The sequence below is a fragment of the Camponotus floridanus genome, unplaced genomic scaffold (genome assembly GCF_003227725.1).
Source record: "Camponotus floridanus strain SB8 unplaced genomic scaffold, Cflo_v7.5 scaffold19, whole genome shotgun sequence".
NCBI classification, from domain to species: domain Eukaryota; kingdom Metazoa; phylum Arthropoda; class Insecta; order Hymenoptera; family Formicidae; genus Camponotus; species Camponotus floridanus.
Genome location: NW_020229314.1, coordinates 698,167 through 713,517, shown reverse-complemented (window position 1 = coordinate 713,517; position 15,351 = coordinate 698,167). Strand labels below are relative to the sequence as shown.

At 31.0% G+C, this 15,351-nt stretch overlaps 7 protein-coding genes across 9 annotated transcripts; 5 read left to right on the top strand and 2 right to left on the bottom strand.

Annotated features, from left to right (window-relative positions):
* The first annotated feature begins 517 nt into the window (after positions 1–517).
* On the top strand, positions 518–3,029 carry LOC105256077 (single-strand selective monofunctional uracil DNA glycosylase). Its single transcript, XM_011265728.3, has 4 exons — positions 518–1,249; positions 1,307–1,456; positions 1,538–1,674; positions 2,860–3,029. The coding sequence occupies exons 1-3, from the start codon at positions 539–541 to the stop codon at positions 1,655–1,657; spliced, it is 981 nt and encodes a 326-aa protein (XP_011264030.1). The 5' UTR covers positions 518–538; the 3' UTR covers positions 1,658–1,674; positions 2,860–3,029.
* Positions 1,800–2,581, top strand: LOC105256078 (tRNA-specific adenosine deaminase 2). The gene has a single exon (XM_011265729.2). It carries the CDS (start codon positions 1,875–1,877, stop codon positions 2,388–2,390), a length of 516 nt encoding a protein of 171 aa, XP_011264031.1. The 5' UTR covers positions 1,800–1,874; the 3' UTR covers positions 2,391–2,581.
* LOC105256080 (tubulin polyglutamylase TTLL7) lies at positions 2,700–5,055 on the bottom strand. 2 transcript variants are annotated; one of them, XM_011265730.3, is made up of 4 exons: positions 4,777–5,055; positions 3,282–4,456; positions 2,944–3,148; positions 2,700–2,874 (listed from the first exon to the last, which is right to left on the bottom strand). In XM_011265730.3, exons 1-4 carry the CDS (start codon positions 4,813–4,815, stop codon positions 2,776–2,778), a joined length of 1,518 nt encoding a protein of 505 aa, XP_011264032.1. In that variant the 5' UTR covers positions 4,816–5,055; the 3' UTR covers positions 2,700–2,775. The 2 variants fall into 2 exon arrangements, 1 of the variants encoding a protein (XP_011264032.1); XR_003122657.1 differs by lacking the exon at positions 2,700–2,874 and having other exon boundaries at positions 3,056–3,148; positions 3,204–4,456.
* Positions 5,056–5,857: 802 nt separating this feature from the next.
* Positions 5,858–6,908, top strand: LOC105256081 (40S ribosomal protein S29). Its single transcript, XM_011265731.3, has 3 exons — positions 5,858–6,065; positions 6,513–6,612; positions 6,724–6,908. Exons 1-3 carry the CDS (start codon positions 6,004–6,006, stop codon positions 6,730–6,732), a joined length of 171 nt encoding a protein of 56 aa, XP_011264033.1. The 5' UTR covers positions 5,858–6,003; the 3' UTR covers positions 6,733–6,908.
* A 319-nt stretch (positions 6,909–7,227) lies between these two features.
* Positions 7,228–11,928, top strand: LOC105256084 (E3 ubiquitin-protein ligase PPP1R11). Of its 2 annotated transcripts, none has more exons than XM_025407815.1 (5): positions 7,228–7,458; positions 9,685–9,793; positions 9,873–10,028; positions 10,117–10,245; positions 11,793–11,928. In XM_025407815.1, exons 1-4 carry the CDS (start codon positions 7,372–7,374, stop codon positions 10,140–10,142), a joined length of 378 nt encoding a protein of 125 aa, XP_025263600.1. In that variant the 5' UTR covers positions 7,228–7,371; the 3' UTR covers positions 10,143–10,245; positions 11,793–11,928. The 2 variants fall into 2 exon arrangements, with proteins under 2 accessions (XP_025263600.1, XP_011264037.1); XM_011265735.3 differs by lacking the exon at positions 11,793–11,928 and adding an exon at positions 10,327–10,516.
* Positions 7,465–9,220, top strand: LOC105256083 (succinate--hydroxymethylglutarate CoA-transferase). Its single transcript, XM_011265734.2, has 2 exons — positions 7,465–8,850; positions 8,921–9,220. The coding sequence occupies exons 1-2, from the start codon at positions 7,762–7,764 to the stop codon at positions 9,149–9,151; spliced, it is 1,320 nt and encodes a 439-aa protein (XP_011264036.1). The 5' UTR covers positions 7,465–7,761; the 3' UTR covers positions 9,152–9,220.
* Positions 11,415–15,045, bottom strand: LOC105256082 (F-box/WD repeat-containing protein 5). Its single transcript, XM_011265732.3, has 9 exons — positions 14,691–15,045; positions 13,922–14,079; positions 13,661–13,838; positions 13,307–13,499; positions 12,965–13,195; positions 12,712–12,887; positions 12,287–12,614; positions 12,001–12,213; positions 11,415–11,902 (listed from the first exon to the last, which is right to left on the bottom strand). Exons 1-9 carry the CDS (start codon positions 14,977–14,979, stop codon positions 11,635–11,637), a joined length of 2,034 nt encoding a protein of 677 aa, XP_011264034.1. The 5' UTR covers positions 14,980–15,045; the 3' UTR covers positions 11,415–11,634.
* Between the last annotated feature and the right edge of the window lie 306 nt (positions 15,046–15,351).

Sequence of the window (15,351 nt, the reverse complement as noted above, 5' to 3'; positions counted from 1 at the left end):
GAAGAAATAAAGTGTAAAATAGACGTACTTTTGTTTGTGTGTAACCGGCAGGATTAGACGAAGTAAGTATACGCTTCTCTTTGTACACTTGCATACAACGGAATGTATTCTCGGAATGTTCGAAATTCGAATACGTTTTGCCGGTGTGAACAATATTGATATTGAATAACACACACGAATGAGCTCTTGCATTTGCAATAATTGTGTTGACACTTTATCAAGCTGATTAAATCGAATTACAACACAATCCTAAATTAATATTAGAAAGAGCAAACTAATATAAGAAAAGTGCAGTTACTATTGTTTTATTTCAAAGACTGAACATATTCTTTCATTAATGCGTATGAAGAAACACTTGGTATTGTGTTTTATATTCTTAAATTAGTTCAAGAGAGCACATTGTAAAATATATATTCTCTCGATAATAAGAATTTAATTAAATATATATTTTACTCTTTTCTTTAAGAAGAAATTTTATTCCAAAATAATCTACATATAAAATCTTAAATTTCTCATATATTAGACTTTGAAAATAATTATGCCTCGTACAAAAAGAACCAGAGTAAATAGCGATGAATCAAGAAGCGCGAAAAAACTCAAACGCTCTAATTCAGGTACTTTAGATTATATGGCTCAAATACAAACAGCTTTGGGTATAAAACAAAATATGGAAGGAAATGAAAATGCAGTTGAACATTCATCTGCAGTGCTTACATCCACTTCCAATGTAAAAAAAGATAAAGATGCAATTGAACACACACCCATAGCACTTGGGTCAATTTCTGATAAATTATTATCAATTGAACAAGAGCTGTGTACAAAATTACAAGATATTACATTTCCATCGGTGATACAGTATATTTACAATCCGCTTGAGTATGCATCTGAAACACATGCCATGTATGTACACAAGTACTGCACTGGTGAAAAGAAAGTTTTATTTGTCGGCATGAATCCTGGACCATGGGGCATGTCGCAAACTGGTGTACCATTTGGAGAAATAAACATGGTGCGCAATTGGCTCAAAATTTGTGGCCCTGTTAAAAGTCCATCAAAGGAACATCCTGATCGAAAAGTTACGGGATTCGAATGTACACGTAGCGAGATTAGTGGACTAAGATTGTGGGGCCTCTTTCGAAATTTATGTGGAAGTCCAGAGAACTTTTTTCGACACGCATACATGCACAATTATTGCCCACTTGCATTCATGGATGCTAGAGCTCGAAACATCACACCAGCAGAATTAAAGGCAATATTTATCTCACTGCATTCCTTTTTTTTATGCTGAACTACTTGTATTTTTCAGGGAGGACAAAAAATTTTACATGAGGCTTGCGACAAAGCCTTGATAGACATAATACAACTCTTGAAAGTAGAGATTATCGTTGGTATTGGCAATTATGCTGAAAAAAGAGCACAAATTGCAGTCCAGACAGGAGGTCTTCCAAATATACAGGTAACGTATATTTATTTCATATATAACATCCTTAATTCTTAATAGTATATCAAGATTTACTAATATATGATTTATTTTTAGGTAATGGTTCTTCGACATCCCAGTCCAAGAGCTGTAGGTAATCAAAATTGGAATGAAACAGCTATGCAACGATTAGATGAGTTAGGATTGCTCAAATTTTTTGAAAAAGCAGATGTTTAAATTCTTTTTTATATAAGGTACAATTATTTTTATATATAAGATATAAAATTTAAATTGATAATTTTTTTTTACTTAAGACAACATTTATAATATTCAAGACAAGTAAAAAAACTCCAAAAAAAATAATTGTATAAAACTGTAGCGCACAACAAAGTTTTCAAAATATCTTTACATCATATTATCTCAACATATAGTACAATATTTAATAGCATTTATTATGGATATTTCGGCATGGATGGATGTTGCATTACAAAAAGCTGAAGAATCTTTAAGAGCTGGTGAAGTTCCAGTAGGTTGTTTATTTATATATAACAATGAAATAATTGCAACTGGTAATAACACAGTGAATGAAACTTGTAATGCAACTCGTCATGCAGAGATAAATTGCATCGACCAAGTCTTAAAGTTTTGTAAAGAAAAATGCTTACAATACGAAACTGTATTTCGTAATTTAGATGTAGTTGTCACGGTAGAACCATGCATAATGTGTATATCGGCATTACTTCAACTACAAGTACACAGTATTATATACGGTTGTGCGAATGATCGATTTGGCGGTTGCGTCAGTGTTCTCGAGGTACCAAAATTTTATGATCCAAAAGTACTGATACAAGGAAACGTTAAGAAAGAGCAGGCTATGAAATTACTTAAAGACTTTTACAAGGGCGTAAATCCAAATGCGCCTGACTCAAAAGTTAAAAGAAAAAAAGAAACTTTGTTAACAGAGAAATAATTCTTATTTTGTCATTTTTTAGTATCTTTTACGTATATTTATTTTATGAAACATTTTTTACATACATGATTCAGTATGTTACACGAATATAAAATATATTTATTTCCATTTTTTAATAATTATGTAATACATTGCGCTATAGCATAGAATAACTTGGAGTTTTTTTATAATCTTTTATACATATGTGTACTTGATGTGCAGTTTAATAGAAATAATAGTAGTAAATTTCTTCATGTGATTTTATGTACTAGTTGAACAGCTTTACATTTAATGTTTCTACTTATTAACTATTATATATACAGTTTTACATGTTTGAAATAAATATTCCATATTATATATGTATAAACTCATTTACAAAATAGACTTCTAACTTTATCATATAATATCAACTGCACCACGTCTTATCCAATTTGCATTTTCCTTGATACCATCTGATGAGTAATTGATTTCTCAATGTGTAATTTTTTAGCACCATATCTCTTGTCTATAAACAGATACATTTCTGGTTACAAGTACATTACATGAAAAAATATAATATTCTTCCACGACTTACAATCGGAGGCGGAAAGATTCTTTGAAAGTCCATCTGATTTTGGTGCTCGAGATAACTCTGCGACAAAATAAGCTTTGTTTCCAATGTATAACACGGCCTACATAATTGGCACTCTATGCGAAAACAATCTTCACATTCCTTACAGAGCTCTGGTAGCACCACGATGTTTTTGTTTGCTACCTCCATTTCTTCCTCCGCTTTATTTCTACAACATGGGTAACGTCAATTTAAATATCTTTTATGTAAATAGTTCTACTTACTCTATATTTTTAGGCAACCAATTTCGAGACACAAAACTCTTCTGTGCTCGCATTTAAATCTTGATACGCTTTACTTGCCTAATCTTCAAGGATTCTCTTTTAGTCCTCTTGCCGATACCGACCAGCGCAAACATATTGAATATGACTTGCTCATAGAGCAGTTGATTCGGTGGATAATGTGCGGAAGATAGATTCGGCGACATGTTCGCCTCCATCATGTAAACATTTAGATCTGCGTCAAGAGCCAGATCGAATCTCACGAGTTCGAAGAAATTTCTGCCATTGCCAAAACGTTTGGAGACTTCTCTGATTTGCATCTCCTTCATCAAGACGACTTCCCGGATAGCGTCATACACTCGTTCCCACATATCAGTCGGATTCTTTCCACGCTCTTTGATATACGCATCGAACGAATCTTTCATCGAGAATCCGAGTTCTGTGTAATATTTCTTCAAGGATGGCACACTCCAAATCGGTAGATAATCGTCGCCAACCACGTACTTGTCTAGGATTTCTGGATCGAAAGGATAATATTTCACTGGACAGAAGCGAAACAACACATCGCCCTTATAGACGTATAATCGTAGCGGATCTACGGACGTAATGACAACATACATTCCAATATCGAACTTGTAGCCATCCACGAGGAACGGTCGTTCGATGAACTCTTGAATGAACGTGCCATCGATGAAGTTTGCGTCATCATTGTCGCGAATGCGAATGCCCCGGTGATCGTTCGATTTCTGTACGAACAGCTTCGCGGGATGTGACTTGGCATAATCGAGAAAGGCTTGCTGATCCTCGGGTATCTTGAATGCCGCCGGTATATATCGTCCGCCACGCGATGTCGACAGATCCACTTTATTTGTGATGTAGCCGCAACCGGGAAAATGATTGACTCGTTGGTGCTTTTGCAATTTATCTAAACTCACGGACAGCACGCGAAATGGATAATCATGGGCCCACAATAGATCCCAATCGGACTTGTTATTGCTCTCTTGGAAACCGAGTCGATGGAGCACCGCGTATACATGCTTCAAATAACCGGTGTCGTTACTCTTGGCATAGATCCAAAATTTGGGTCGATCCTCGTTTATTGTAACTGGTCTTTCAAATAGATGCCTCGAGTATGACTGATAAATAAAAGATATACCGTAAAGGATCAACGGGCCTGCTATAGAAGATAGAATAATTTTTAGGACTATCTTCATTTTTAAATTCATGATTTGTCTTCCTATAATGTATCGAGCTCCCTGTAACAGTGTTATGCGTCAGTCATTATAATTTATTAAATCTGATTAAAGATAAATGGATAACAAAATGTAAGAAATGGAATTAAATGCTTTATTTTCTTTCTTCATTTCTGTTTGATTTTAATTTAGTAAAATCTATATACATTTTCTTAAACATATATCTAAATAAAGAGAACTAATTTAAATTATTATTGAGACTTTAGTTAATCGATTAGATTCCATTTTTCAAATGCATTAAATTATTGTGCCACTTACGACTTCTAATTCTTATAAATAATGAAAATAGTTTCTAACAATAAACACCCTTTTATATTTCATACCTTTTCATTCTCCTTATCGTGCCTCTTTTCGTCTGACATAGTAATTTTGATTTAAACGAGACTAGAGTTAACTCAATAGTAACAGTCTACAGTGAGTTTATTTGAGTAGTAAAAAGCGTCGTGTGAAAGTACCGTTGTAACTTATCCCCGCTTCATCGATGGCCTTCCACGTGGGATGGGATTGTCTGCCAGTCGTTGAGGAGGAAACCGGTTTCTCTTTGCACGAGACTGTAATCTACATCACGGATTACGACGTTCATAATTACCGATAGGAATAAATACACTAAAAAAATTATAATATAATAACATAACATAAAGAATTGAAAAATACATGCGCGAATGAATGTATAATTAGTAAATCATTTTCAAATGTATTTAATTTTGATTATACGATTAATTTTCAATAAATATAGTACTGTTTTATTATTGATTATTAAAACAGTCTCTAATAATATATTATAATTTTAATTACAATTAATTGTTATAAATGAGTACATTTCATTCACGTCTTATTGATTACTAAAGTAGTCCAATATATTGTAAATATAATATCTGATATAATATTACAAAATTGATTTTTTACCGGTTTGTATACAAAATCTGAATTCCTTAAGAATCTTAATCTACAATTTCTTTTCTACATATTTTATATTATTATTATTATAATTATTATCATTATTATAAGATAATTTATATTATTAATAATTTACATTTATATTATTATAAGATAATTCAAAATTTAAAATTATATTGTATTTCCTGATCTTACGTTTCTTGTAATTTTTTAAATATTTTATTTCGAAATTTAAAAAAATGAAAATGACCAATTTTAATCGTGTGTATTATTGTGTATTGTGTATATAATTGTGTACATAAATATAAATATATTCGCTCTACAATAAAGTTTTAATAAATTCTTTTGCTAGAGTAGTGATACACACTTATAGTAGTATTTCATATATTTTTCATACATTTTATCATCAAATAATATCAATAAATAATAATATGAAAAAATTTATGTGCTCGAAAGAACACCGAATCTAAATACGAGCTGAAGGAAAGAGCAGTCACGTGACGTGTGTCAGGTTAGGTTTGGAGAAAGCGCCGCGTGGTGAATTTATTCATCCTCTCATTGAATCTGCCTCTTGTTCTTTATCCGTCGTCATCCGCCGACTTGATCTATTAACGCAAGATTCCCACATATAAAGAGGAATATTACACGTACAAATGGGGTTCCAAAACATATGGTACTCGCATCCGCGAAAATACGGTCAAGGATCAAGATCCTGGTTAGTATAATGCTCTTTTCATTTTATACGCTTCTATTTGCGATGAATTTATGTGCATTAGTCGCGGATCGATCACCACGAAAATTTGATTTAAAGCGAAAGATTGGATAGTCTGAAATAATTTTAATATATTTATATATCTATATTAGTTTTATTAATATTGCTTTTGTAAAAATATGTCTATAAATATGTATACTAACCTCCAAAGTATCGCGTGTTGTAAGTCAACTCCATTCGAGGTTATTTTATTAAGTATTCTATCCGTTTTACATGAGTTTTCTATATATTATTTTTTCCCGTCTCTTTCTGTTTTTAAATTTTAATTTGTTTTGACTTTGAAGTGGCAGGTGAATGGATAAATTTAATATTTCAGTATTACATATATAAAATATTAGATGAATATACATAAATTGTTCTAAACGAAATTAATTTTTATTTTTATTACAGCCGTGCCTGTGCGAATAGACATGGACTTATTCGCAAATATGGTCTGAACATTTGCCGGCAATGCTTCAGAGAATATGCCGCTGATATTGGTTTCAAGAAGGTAAGTTTCTGTCGACATTTGTAATATGATATAAAATATTTATTGATATTTTTAATACCTTATAAATAAGGAAAAAATACAGTTAAATAATATCTTCTATTTTATTTATAGCTGGATTAAAATATAAGGTAAAAGTAATTGAAGTAAATCAACCAACAAATCACATCTATGATTTTAACCACTACTATTTTGAAATAATATTGATAATTGAAAACAAATAAAATATTCTAACAATTAGTGTACCCAGCACTTAATGTTTTTCAAATAAATATAACATTTATGTTTTTATAATTCTATATTTTGTCGCATTCTATATATCCTTCCAAATAAATACACAATTTTTAAAAATTTTTATGAACATATAAGTATGCAATTATTTGAAAAACAATTTATTATCATTGAAAGATATAATATATAATCATCAGTGTTACATATAAATAGAATTAACGAGCCTATTATAAGAAAATGTATATAAGATACAATTTATCAGTAATTTATTCAAAGTTTGTATAAGAGAGAATTATGCTATCTTTTTGGAATTTAATAATCTTTTTAATTCGAAAAAGAAAAATTAACTGCAAAAATCGAGAGTATCAAAAATCAATTTTACAATTATATTCGTGACTGCATCATCGAAGAAAAAGGGGAAAAAAATTGGCAGCACTGCAGTGATGGCGGAAATTCGCATAGGTTACGTTTGACGTTACAGTGATATTGTGCGTATCTTTCGTCGAAGACAACGTGTGTCAATTGCGACACATGGATAGAACAATGTCGGAACAAGCAGCATTACAAACACAAACGGAAACGATCTCCGAGGCGGATGTCATCGACTCCGGATCGCAGGTATTCATATCCATTACACCCTCATTTATGTACGTAATGTTTATCACTCGGTCGACGCGACAAGCGGGATCGGAGAAGAGTCGTCGGTGACGTTATTCACAGAATGCAAATAATTGTTCTTATCGCTTGTCACAATCCGATATCCCCTCCAACATACGACATCACATTGTTGGAATACGATTTTTAATAATATTTATAAAAGTATATAACATTATATTTTTTTCATTACGAATATATCAATATCTACGACGATAAGGTTATAGGGCAAAAATTATTTCTAACTTTGTCCTTTAAGTTTGAACGATGATACGTAAGGTATTCACGATTTCCTTGCGAAAGTGCGCAGCGAGTGACAGATTCTTAACAAGTGCAATTGCATGCAATTTGAAAAAATGCGACCGTGGGTTTTGTCAAACGATCATCGAAGAAAATCGTTCACCGTTGAACGGAATACGAGTTCTGGATCTGACAAGGATCGTGGCCGGTCCCTATTGTACGATGATCCTCGGAGATCTCGGTGCGGAGATCTTGAAGATCGAACGACCCGGCGATGGAGACGAGGCGCGCAAGTGGGGTCCGCCGTTCTTCGAGGGAACGCAAGAATCAACCTACTTTATGAGCGTGAATAGAAATAAGAAAAGCGTTTGTATCGACCTGAAGAGAGGTAAAGATATTATTTACGACCTGGCGCAGACATGCGATGTCTTAGTGGAAAATTATGTACCAGGGAAATTGAACAGTATAGGCTTAGGATACGAAGACATAGCCAAGATAGCACCACGTCTTATATACTGTTCGTTAACTGGCTACGGATTCCAAGGACCTTATGCAAATAGACCTGGTTATGACGTTATTGCAGCTTCCTTAGGCGGACTTTTGCACATTACCGGCCCCAAAGATGGACCACCGTGCAAGGTTGGCGTAGCAATGACAGATTTAGCAATGGGTTTATACGCTCATGGAGCAATTATGGCAGCTTTACTACAAAGATCAAAAATCAACAAAGGCCAGTGGATACAATGTAATCTTTTGTCAACTCAAGTTGCAAGTTTGATTAATATTGCTTCAAATTACTTAAATGGAAATAAGGAAGCTACAAGATGGGGATCTGAACACGAGAGCATAGTTCCTTACGAAGCTTTCCCGACAAAGGATGGATATATGACAGTGGGAGCGGGTAGCGATTTGCAATTTCTAGAGTTAATTAAAAGACTACAACTATCAGAACTTATTAATAATAACAAATTTAAGAATAATACTGCTAGAGTTAAGAATAGAATGGAATTGCTTCAAATTCTTAGAAATGTATTTAAAAGGAAAACGAATCAAGAATGGTCTGCGATATTTGAAGGTGCTTCATTTCCTTATGGAGCAGTAAACACCATAAAAGAAGTAAATAAACTAGTGTCAAATAATTTACAGTATAGTGAATTTTTACCTAAACTTTGCATGTAATTTTCAGGTATTTGATGATCCCCATGTAAAATATATAAAGTTGGTTCAAGAGTTAGATCATCCAGTTACAGGCAAAGTGAAACTCGTTGGACCACCTGTGACATATAGCTATGCTACCAATACAGTGAGATTATCCCCACCAATATTGGGACAACATACATCAGAAGTTTTAAAAAACATATTAAAATATTCAGATGATAAAATAAAAAATTTAATAGCACAGAAAATTGTGCAATAATTAATAAATATTTAATTCTCTCTATAAGTTTGATATGTAACACTCAAATATCAATTTTATAATAATGTTATAAGTCCACATGGAAAATAACTCCATTTTCGATGTAAATTTTTTATACTATTATATATAGCATTTTCAGATACATAAATTTTAATTTTATAATAGAATATTTCTAGGGAGTAGTTTCAAAACATTTTCACATTAAGCTGTTGATAATATTGTCTATTTATTGTTTATATATGTATATTTTATATTATATATATTTTTTAAAAAAATGTAATGATATTTATAATAAGAATTGCATATATGTATAAGTAAATAATTTATATTTTATAAAATATTTATGTATATATGTGTCAAACTTTTGATATAATAAAAAAATAAATTTTAATTTGAATATTCTTTTATTCATTTTCATACATTTTTAATTGTTTATTGTTACAAATGTTCTATGATCACTACATGTAGTTTAAGATGAATTAATTATTAGTTTTATTATACTAATAATATTTTCAATTAATTTTTTTTCATAGGATGTACCTACCGTACGATTACGTTTACGGAAACCAAAATCAAACAAAAAGGTCCAGTGGACTAAAGGGACTGTTGATAATGAACATTTAAATAAGAAAAAATCAAAATGTAGGTATTTATTATTTCTATGAAACTTTCTAAATTTATTCAATGAAAAAAATAATCACGTGATCTTTTTTATTTACAGGTTGTTGTATTTATGAAAAACCAAAAACTTTTGGTGAAAGTAGTTCCGAAGATAGTGATGATGAATGCGAACATTGTCACGGACATAAGGATGCTCATAAAAAAGTCTTACCCAAAACTGGAAATGTTGCTCAAGATGGAATGTCTTCTCATCCTGGTAATTTTTTGGATAATAAATTCATTAGTAATATTAGTGTATGCTTAAATAACAAATTTTTATTTTTTATATTGTGTTTTGTTTACAGAACCGATTGCGACAGGTTCAACATAAGTATTATATTTATATGCCCATTGACAATTCTGCTAAATGGAAAATAAATTCCTTTATGTTGTTTCTCAAGTCAGTATCATACAAAAGAAATGACGGATTGTAGGTAAGTGATACATATAACAATAAACAAAAAAATAAAATTAAAGACTATGATTTTTTGAATCAAATTATGTTATTTTTTTAGGTATGCAAACTTTAAATATGATTTTGCACTAATACATGTAGCATTTTTGTCACAATGCTTTAATGTCACATGAAAGATTATAAAATGTTGTCTAAATTGTTAATTCTTATATAGATTGTATGTAATATGTCATGAGAATAGTAAATTATTGAATATTCTCTGGAAAATAATAAAATCATCATTCCTTATATATTTACATCTAAATTGATGTCACTTTTTTATATGTACTTGAGATATATATATATATATATATATATATATATAATTTATATATATATATATATATTTTATATATATATATATTTTATATATATATATATATATATATATATATATATATATATATTTTATATATATATCATATACATACACATACATGCACTAGTTGCTATTCAATAACTACAAATTTTATGCTAAAGGAAATATATATTATTTGTTAATTTGTGACTTTTATTAACATTCCACATTTAATTATGATAACATTAATTTACATATTCCATAATTGCTAAATCAAATTTGAAATCACTTATTATTACATAGAGAATTGGGAATATTCCAAAATTTTTTATTTGTTTTTGTGGGAGACTTATTATATTGTTATTTTGTAATTTTACAATGTAATAGTACAACAAACTCAAAAAATGAAATATAGGAGAAAAAATATAAAATGATGCACATTTATATCCATTTATTATTTTCTTTGTTTAGCAAATAAGTAATTTGTAAATATGTTAAATATACAGAAAAAAATAATAAACTAAATAAAAAAAATTCAGTATTACAGATTACATATATGTGTAAAGAGTCATAACCATGAAAAACTTAATATTCATTGCACATCCATTTCATTGAGAATTCCAAATTTTATAATTTTGTCAGGAGATAAATTCTATAAGATCTAGAATTCCATATGTAGAAGTTATATAGATAAACTTTAAGCTAAGTTTAAAAATAGTTTGATGATAGTCTTTAAATATAAATAATATAATTTTAAAATTTCTTATTAGATATTTTCTAATTTTGCATTGTAACAATAAACAATATATTTCTTTGCAATATCCATTCTTTTAACAACATTTTTAATAATTCTTTCAAGTATTCATGTGAGTAATGTATTATATTATAAGAAATGAACGCACGTGTTTATGTGCATAAATCCCAGGCAATCAGAAAATAGATTGATTATTTGTGCTTTTATACAATAGTATTTTGGACGATTTTGTATATAGTATCAACTTAAGTGCAGAATATATTTCTAAAGTTCTTGTAAAAATAAATGTTTCAAATTGGAAATTTAATAGTTTTTAGTCAGTCAATATTATTACTACTTCTCTGAAATCTTCGTCTCTTTCGCACCTCCATACCTCTATGATAGGAATTTTCATCTAAACCTAAAGCCTTTACCATAGCCCGACTCCGCCATATTTTAACTGTATAATCATCACTAGTTGTAACTAACATTTCAGGATCACGCGGATTAAAAGCTACAGAATTAACTACATCAGTATGAGGAAATTTTGCTAAACAAATTCCATAATGTCTATCCCACAAATAACCATGCTTATCTTCTGCACCACTGTAAGCAAAAATATTTAATGAAACCTATACATTTTTTAAAAGTATAATTTTTTAAATTAGAGTAATGAATTAATAAATGCAATTGAATTACATTACCTTGCTACATATTCATTACATACGTCCAAAAATATGAAGAAACATTCATTATTAGGTGTGTATGCCTTGTGTGCTCTTAACATTGTACCAACTTGTTTCAATGTTACCAAGTCAATCACATGTATATCAATTTCTTGTGCTATTGGTGGTGGTTGTAAAGGATTAGTAATAACATAGCCCTTTGGCCATGGCCTTGTATTTACATAAAGATATCTGTATAAAAATGTAGAATCACATACTTCGCAAATATATCATTTTACATGATGACAACATTAATATAACTGACCTATGATCAGGAGAAAGTCCCATTCCGATAATATGACCGTGAAGATCAATTGAATGATCAATCTTATCGAATTTATCAGCTACAGATTGATAATTTAACCAATCTTCCACCGATGGGGTACTCGGTCTTTCTCGCTCCCTTTCTCGCTGAGCTATTCTTTCACGTAGCGACGGTCCTGGGTCTAATCTTCTTGGGAAAGTAACTAATTTAATTCTCTTAAAACCAACTTTATGTGGAGTATATGTCTTTGAGCCACTTGTAAATATAAGAAATTTTTCGGGATTATTGGCTAACTCGTCAGTATCACACTCTTCGGTTATCGAAGATTCTGTAAGCCCAGTTTTGTATTATATTATATATAATTATAATTATATCACGATCGATTTTCTATTACTTTGTATTATGTGCGCGTAATATTTCTTTACCTCCAGACTCGCTCTCCTCTTCCCACAATGGGTTCTCACTTTCGCTATCACTTTCGTGCGCCTTCCTTTGCATTTCAACCTGCCTATATTCCTGGTTGTATTGTATAGGACTAGCATATTCAAAACCATCACCAAGTTTCCTCCAATTTGAAAATCCACCTTCTAATTTACTATATCTATTATACATGCATATTACATAAATCTTAATCGTATAATAAATAGGAAAATCATCATATATGATACAAATTCATACTGTAATCTTGATGATGCATGGTGTAACACTTCTGGTTCTTCCTGCTGTTGCGAGCTACTAGGTTCGTTTGAAGGTGATAACAAATCTTTGTGACTTGGTGGATTTCCTTTTTCTTCCTTTGTATTTGAGGAGGATGGCTGACTTTGTTGTTCTGTAGTTTCAGTTGGTGCAGGTGCCAGACAATTTGCAACCATAATTGCTCTAATTGAAGAAGCATTTCCATTGTAGAATCTGAAAATTATTACAGATGTGTAAAAAAAAATTTATTTTGAAAAGATAATCGCTTTTGTCCCTATTAAGCTTAATATTAAAATAAAGATTGGAAAAGCATGTTGACTTTACCTAAAGAGTTGTGTCATAATGGGCACATGTTCACTAGCTGATTCCTGGTTTGCCTTATTAAGCCAAACTACACTAGTGCTGACTAAATGCGCCAACCAATGCAGATTTCCACTCAAAAGGTAACGTTCACTGTACCATGTACCAAATATGTCATATGGTTTATTCACTACTCTACATTGAAGGTCAAAACCAGCTACAAATAAATATAAAGCATACATGAGCAATTATTCAATCGAAAATTGATTGATTTATTCAATCGAATTTTGAATTTCAAAAAATAACTTATGTTCCTCTTTTTAAAATTTATTAATTTATGTGGTAATAATAATAATATAGTGCATTTAATTTATTTACGTGCTATTTTAAACACTGCTATTTCTCCCGAAGTACTATGAGGTGTACCAAAATGTACACCAGAGACAAGAAGTAAAGTATCTGTACAATTAAATTGCGAAAATTGCGTGTACTTCCAACTAAATGTTTTCATATCATGCAAATATTTTATGGTAACAGGATATTGACTTTGCCATACCTGAAATAACAGCATATTTATAATACTTAATAATTTATGCAAAAAAAAAATATATAAATGTGAATGTCAGGAGAAAAGTTTACAAGAATATATCCATCTTTCGAACAGGTTGCAAACATTTTGCCATTATGGGAGAAGCTGACATGTAAAACTTGATGCGAATGTTCCTTAAGAACTTCAGTTTCTATCAGTGGAGTATGATATGCCAAACGTTTGAATTCTCCCAACCAAGAAGTTTTTCCTAAGAGAGAGAAAGAGAGAATAATAATTACTGATATTCTATGAATCCAGAAGAATATAAATGTAAAATATAATATATTAATAAAAATGTATATGTATTTGTAAATTAACAGTGTAAAAAATTGTTCTCTCTTTCCTATACACGACATTGCTACACATATTATTGCTAATAAGAATATCTTATATAATATACAGATATAAAAAAAGCCATTAGGAAAGTAGCAAACAAAATCGTTATGAATTTTAATGAGTATTTTATAAAAATTTTAATATAAATTTATTATAAAACTCACATTTAATTTCAATTAAAGTGTATTGCCTTATTTATATACTTCTAAAGAATTTTCTATCATTATTTCTTTTGTCCATATTGGTTCCTAACTTGTTATCTTTATATGCCATATATATAGAATAATATACTAATTTAATTAACTCGAGATTTTTTCTTGTGGTTCAAACAATTTTTTCAAATATATAATAATACGTGATTACATAGTAGAATTTATATTTATATTTTTTACGTCGCACACATATAACATGCGACAGAATATATTATTTTCAATCGTATATAAAAATACGATGACATCAAAATACTGTTGATGAACGACATACCTGGCACGATGCCGACGTCCGGATCTATCTTGTATGTTCGATAAAACAAATATTTCCACAGGAATTCGTCACGCGATACCCTATGCCACGATCTGCACACCTCACCAGCGATCGTCAGCTCCTTCGGTGACAGGTACTGGAAGATACTCAAAAGAATCGAGTCTGGCATATAATACCAATTAATATCGCCCTCGCTTCGTTGTGACGAGCACTCGCTATTGTTATCCGATTCGCTGACATCCTCGTCAGCTGTCTGATAGTCGCACGCGGTATCCTCAACGCCGTCCATTATCGAAATGCGGCGGTTTATTTACTGGAACAGCTGATACCTGTCAGTGACTCTCACTAGTCACTATGCCGAGGATATACGAAGCAGAGAGAAGACTGAAAGATGTCATGGCCTGCTTTTAGGTGATCACTGAAAGCGATACTCCCTCTATGGACATTGAAAACGTGGACATGAACTACAAAGCCAATGTCCATGAATGTTCTCAGAGGGTAATATATAATGTCAATTTCTAGTTTCGTTCCGTGCTATGTGCACGAAATGCCGGTAACACCAGAGTATATTCATGGACATTGGCTTTGTAGTTCATGTCCACGTTTTCAATGTCCATAGAGGGAGTATCGCTTTCAGAGAACACTTAAAAGCAGCCATGAC

Bases quoted from the DNA above. Each gene is read 5' to 3' on its own strand.
- LOC105256077 (XM_011265728.3), top strand. From the start codon at position 539: ATGCCTCGTACAAAAAGAACCAGAGTAAATAGCGATGAATCAAGAAGC. The intron at 1,250-1,306 runs GCAATATTTATC...TGTATTTTTCAG, and splicing joins TCACACCAGCAGAATTAAAG to GGAGGACAAAAAATTTTACA. The intron at 1,457-1,537 runs GTAACGTATATT...ATTTATTTTTAG, and splicing joins GAGGTCTTCCAAATATACAG to GTAATGGTTCTTCGACATCC.
- LOC105256078 (XM_011265729.2), top strand. From the start codon at position 1,875: ATGGATATTTCGGCATGGATGGATGTTGCATTACAAAAAGCTGAAGAA.
- LOC105256080 (XM_011265730.3), bottom strand. From the start codon at position 4,815: ATGTCAGACGAAAAGAGGCACGATAAGGAGAATGAAAAG. The intron at 4,457-4,776 runs GTATGAAATATA...ACACTGTTACAG, and splicing joins ACGATAAGGAGAATGAAAAG to GGAGCTCGATACATTATAGG. The intron at 2,875-2,943 runs GTAAGTCGTGGA...ATCTGTTTATAG, and splicing joins GAATCTTTCCGCCTCCGATT to ACAAGAGATATGGTGCTAAA.
- LOC105256081 (XM_011265731.3), top strand. From the start codon at position 6,004: ATGGGGTTCCAAAACATATGGTACTCGCATCCGCGAAAATACGGTCAA. The intron at 6,066-6,512 runs GTTAGTATAATG...TTTTTATTACAG, and splicing joins GGTCAAGGATCAAGATCCTG to CCGTGCCTGTGCGAATAGAC.
- LOC105256084 (XM_025407815.1), top strand. From the start codon at position 7,372: ATGGATAGAACAATGTCGGAACAAGCAGCATTACAAACACAAACGGAA. The intron at 7,459-9,684 runs GTATTCATATCC...TTTTTTTCATAG, and splicing joins TCATCGACTCCGGATCGCAG to GATGTACCTACCGTACGATT. The intron at 9,794-9,872 runs GTAGGTATTTAT...TTTTATTTACAG, and splicing joins AAATAAGAAAAAATCAAAAT to GTTGTTGTATTTATGAAAAA.
- LOC105256083 (XM_011265734.2), top strand. From the start codon at position 7,762: ATGATACGTAAGGTATTCACGATTTCCTTGCGAAAGTGCGCAGCGAGT. The intron at 8,851-8,920 runs GTAAATAAACTA...TGTAATTTTCAG, and splicing joins CAGTAAACACCATAAAAGAA to GTATTTGATGATCCCCATGT.
- LOC105256082 (XM_011265732.3), bottom strand. From the start codon at position 14,979: ATGGACGGCGTTGAGGATACCGCGTGCGACTATCAGACAGCTGACGAG. The intron at 13,839-13,921 runs GTAAACTTTTCT...CTGTTATTTCAG, and splicing joins CGAAAGATGGATATATTCTT to GTATGGCAAAGTCAATATCC. The intron at 11,903-12,000 runs GTAATGTAATTC...TTTTGCTTACAG, and splicing joins TGTAATGAATATGTAGCAAG to TGGTGCAGAAGATAAGCATG.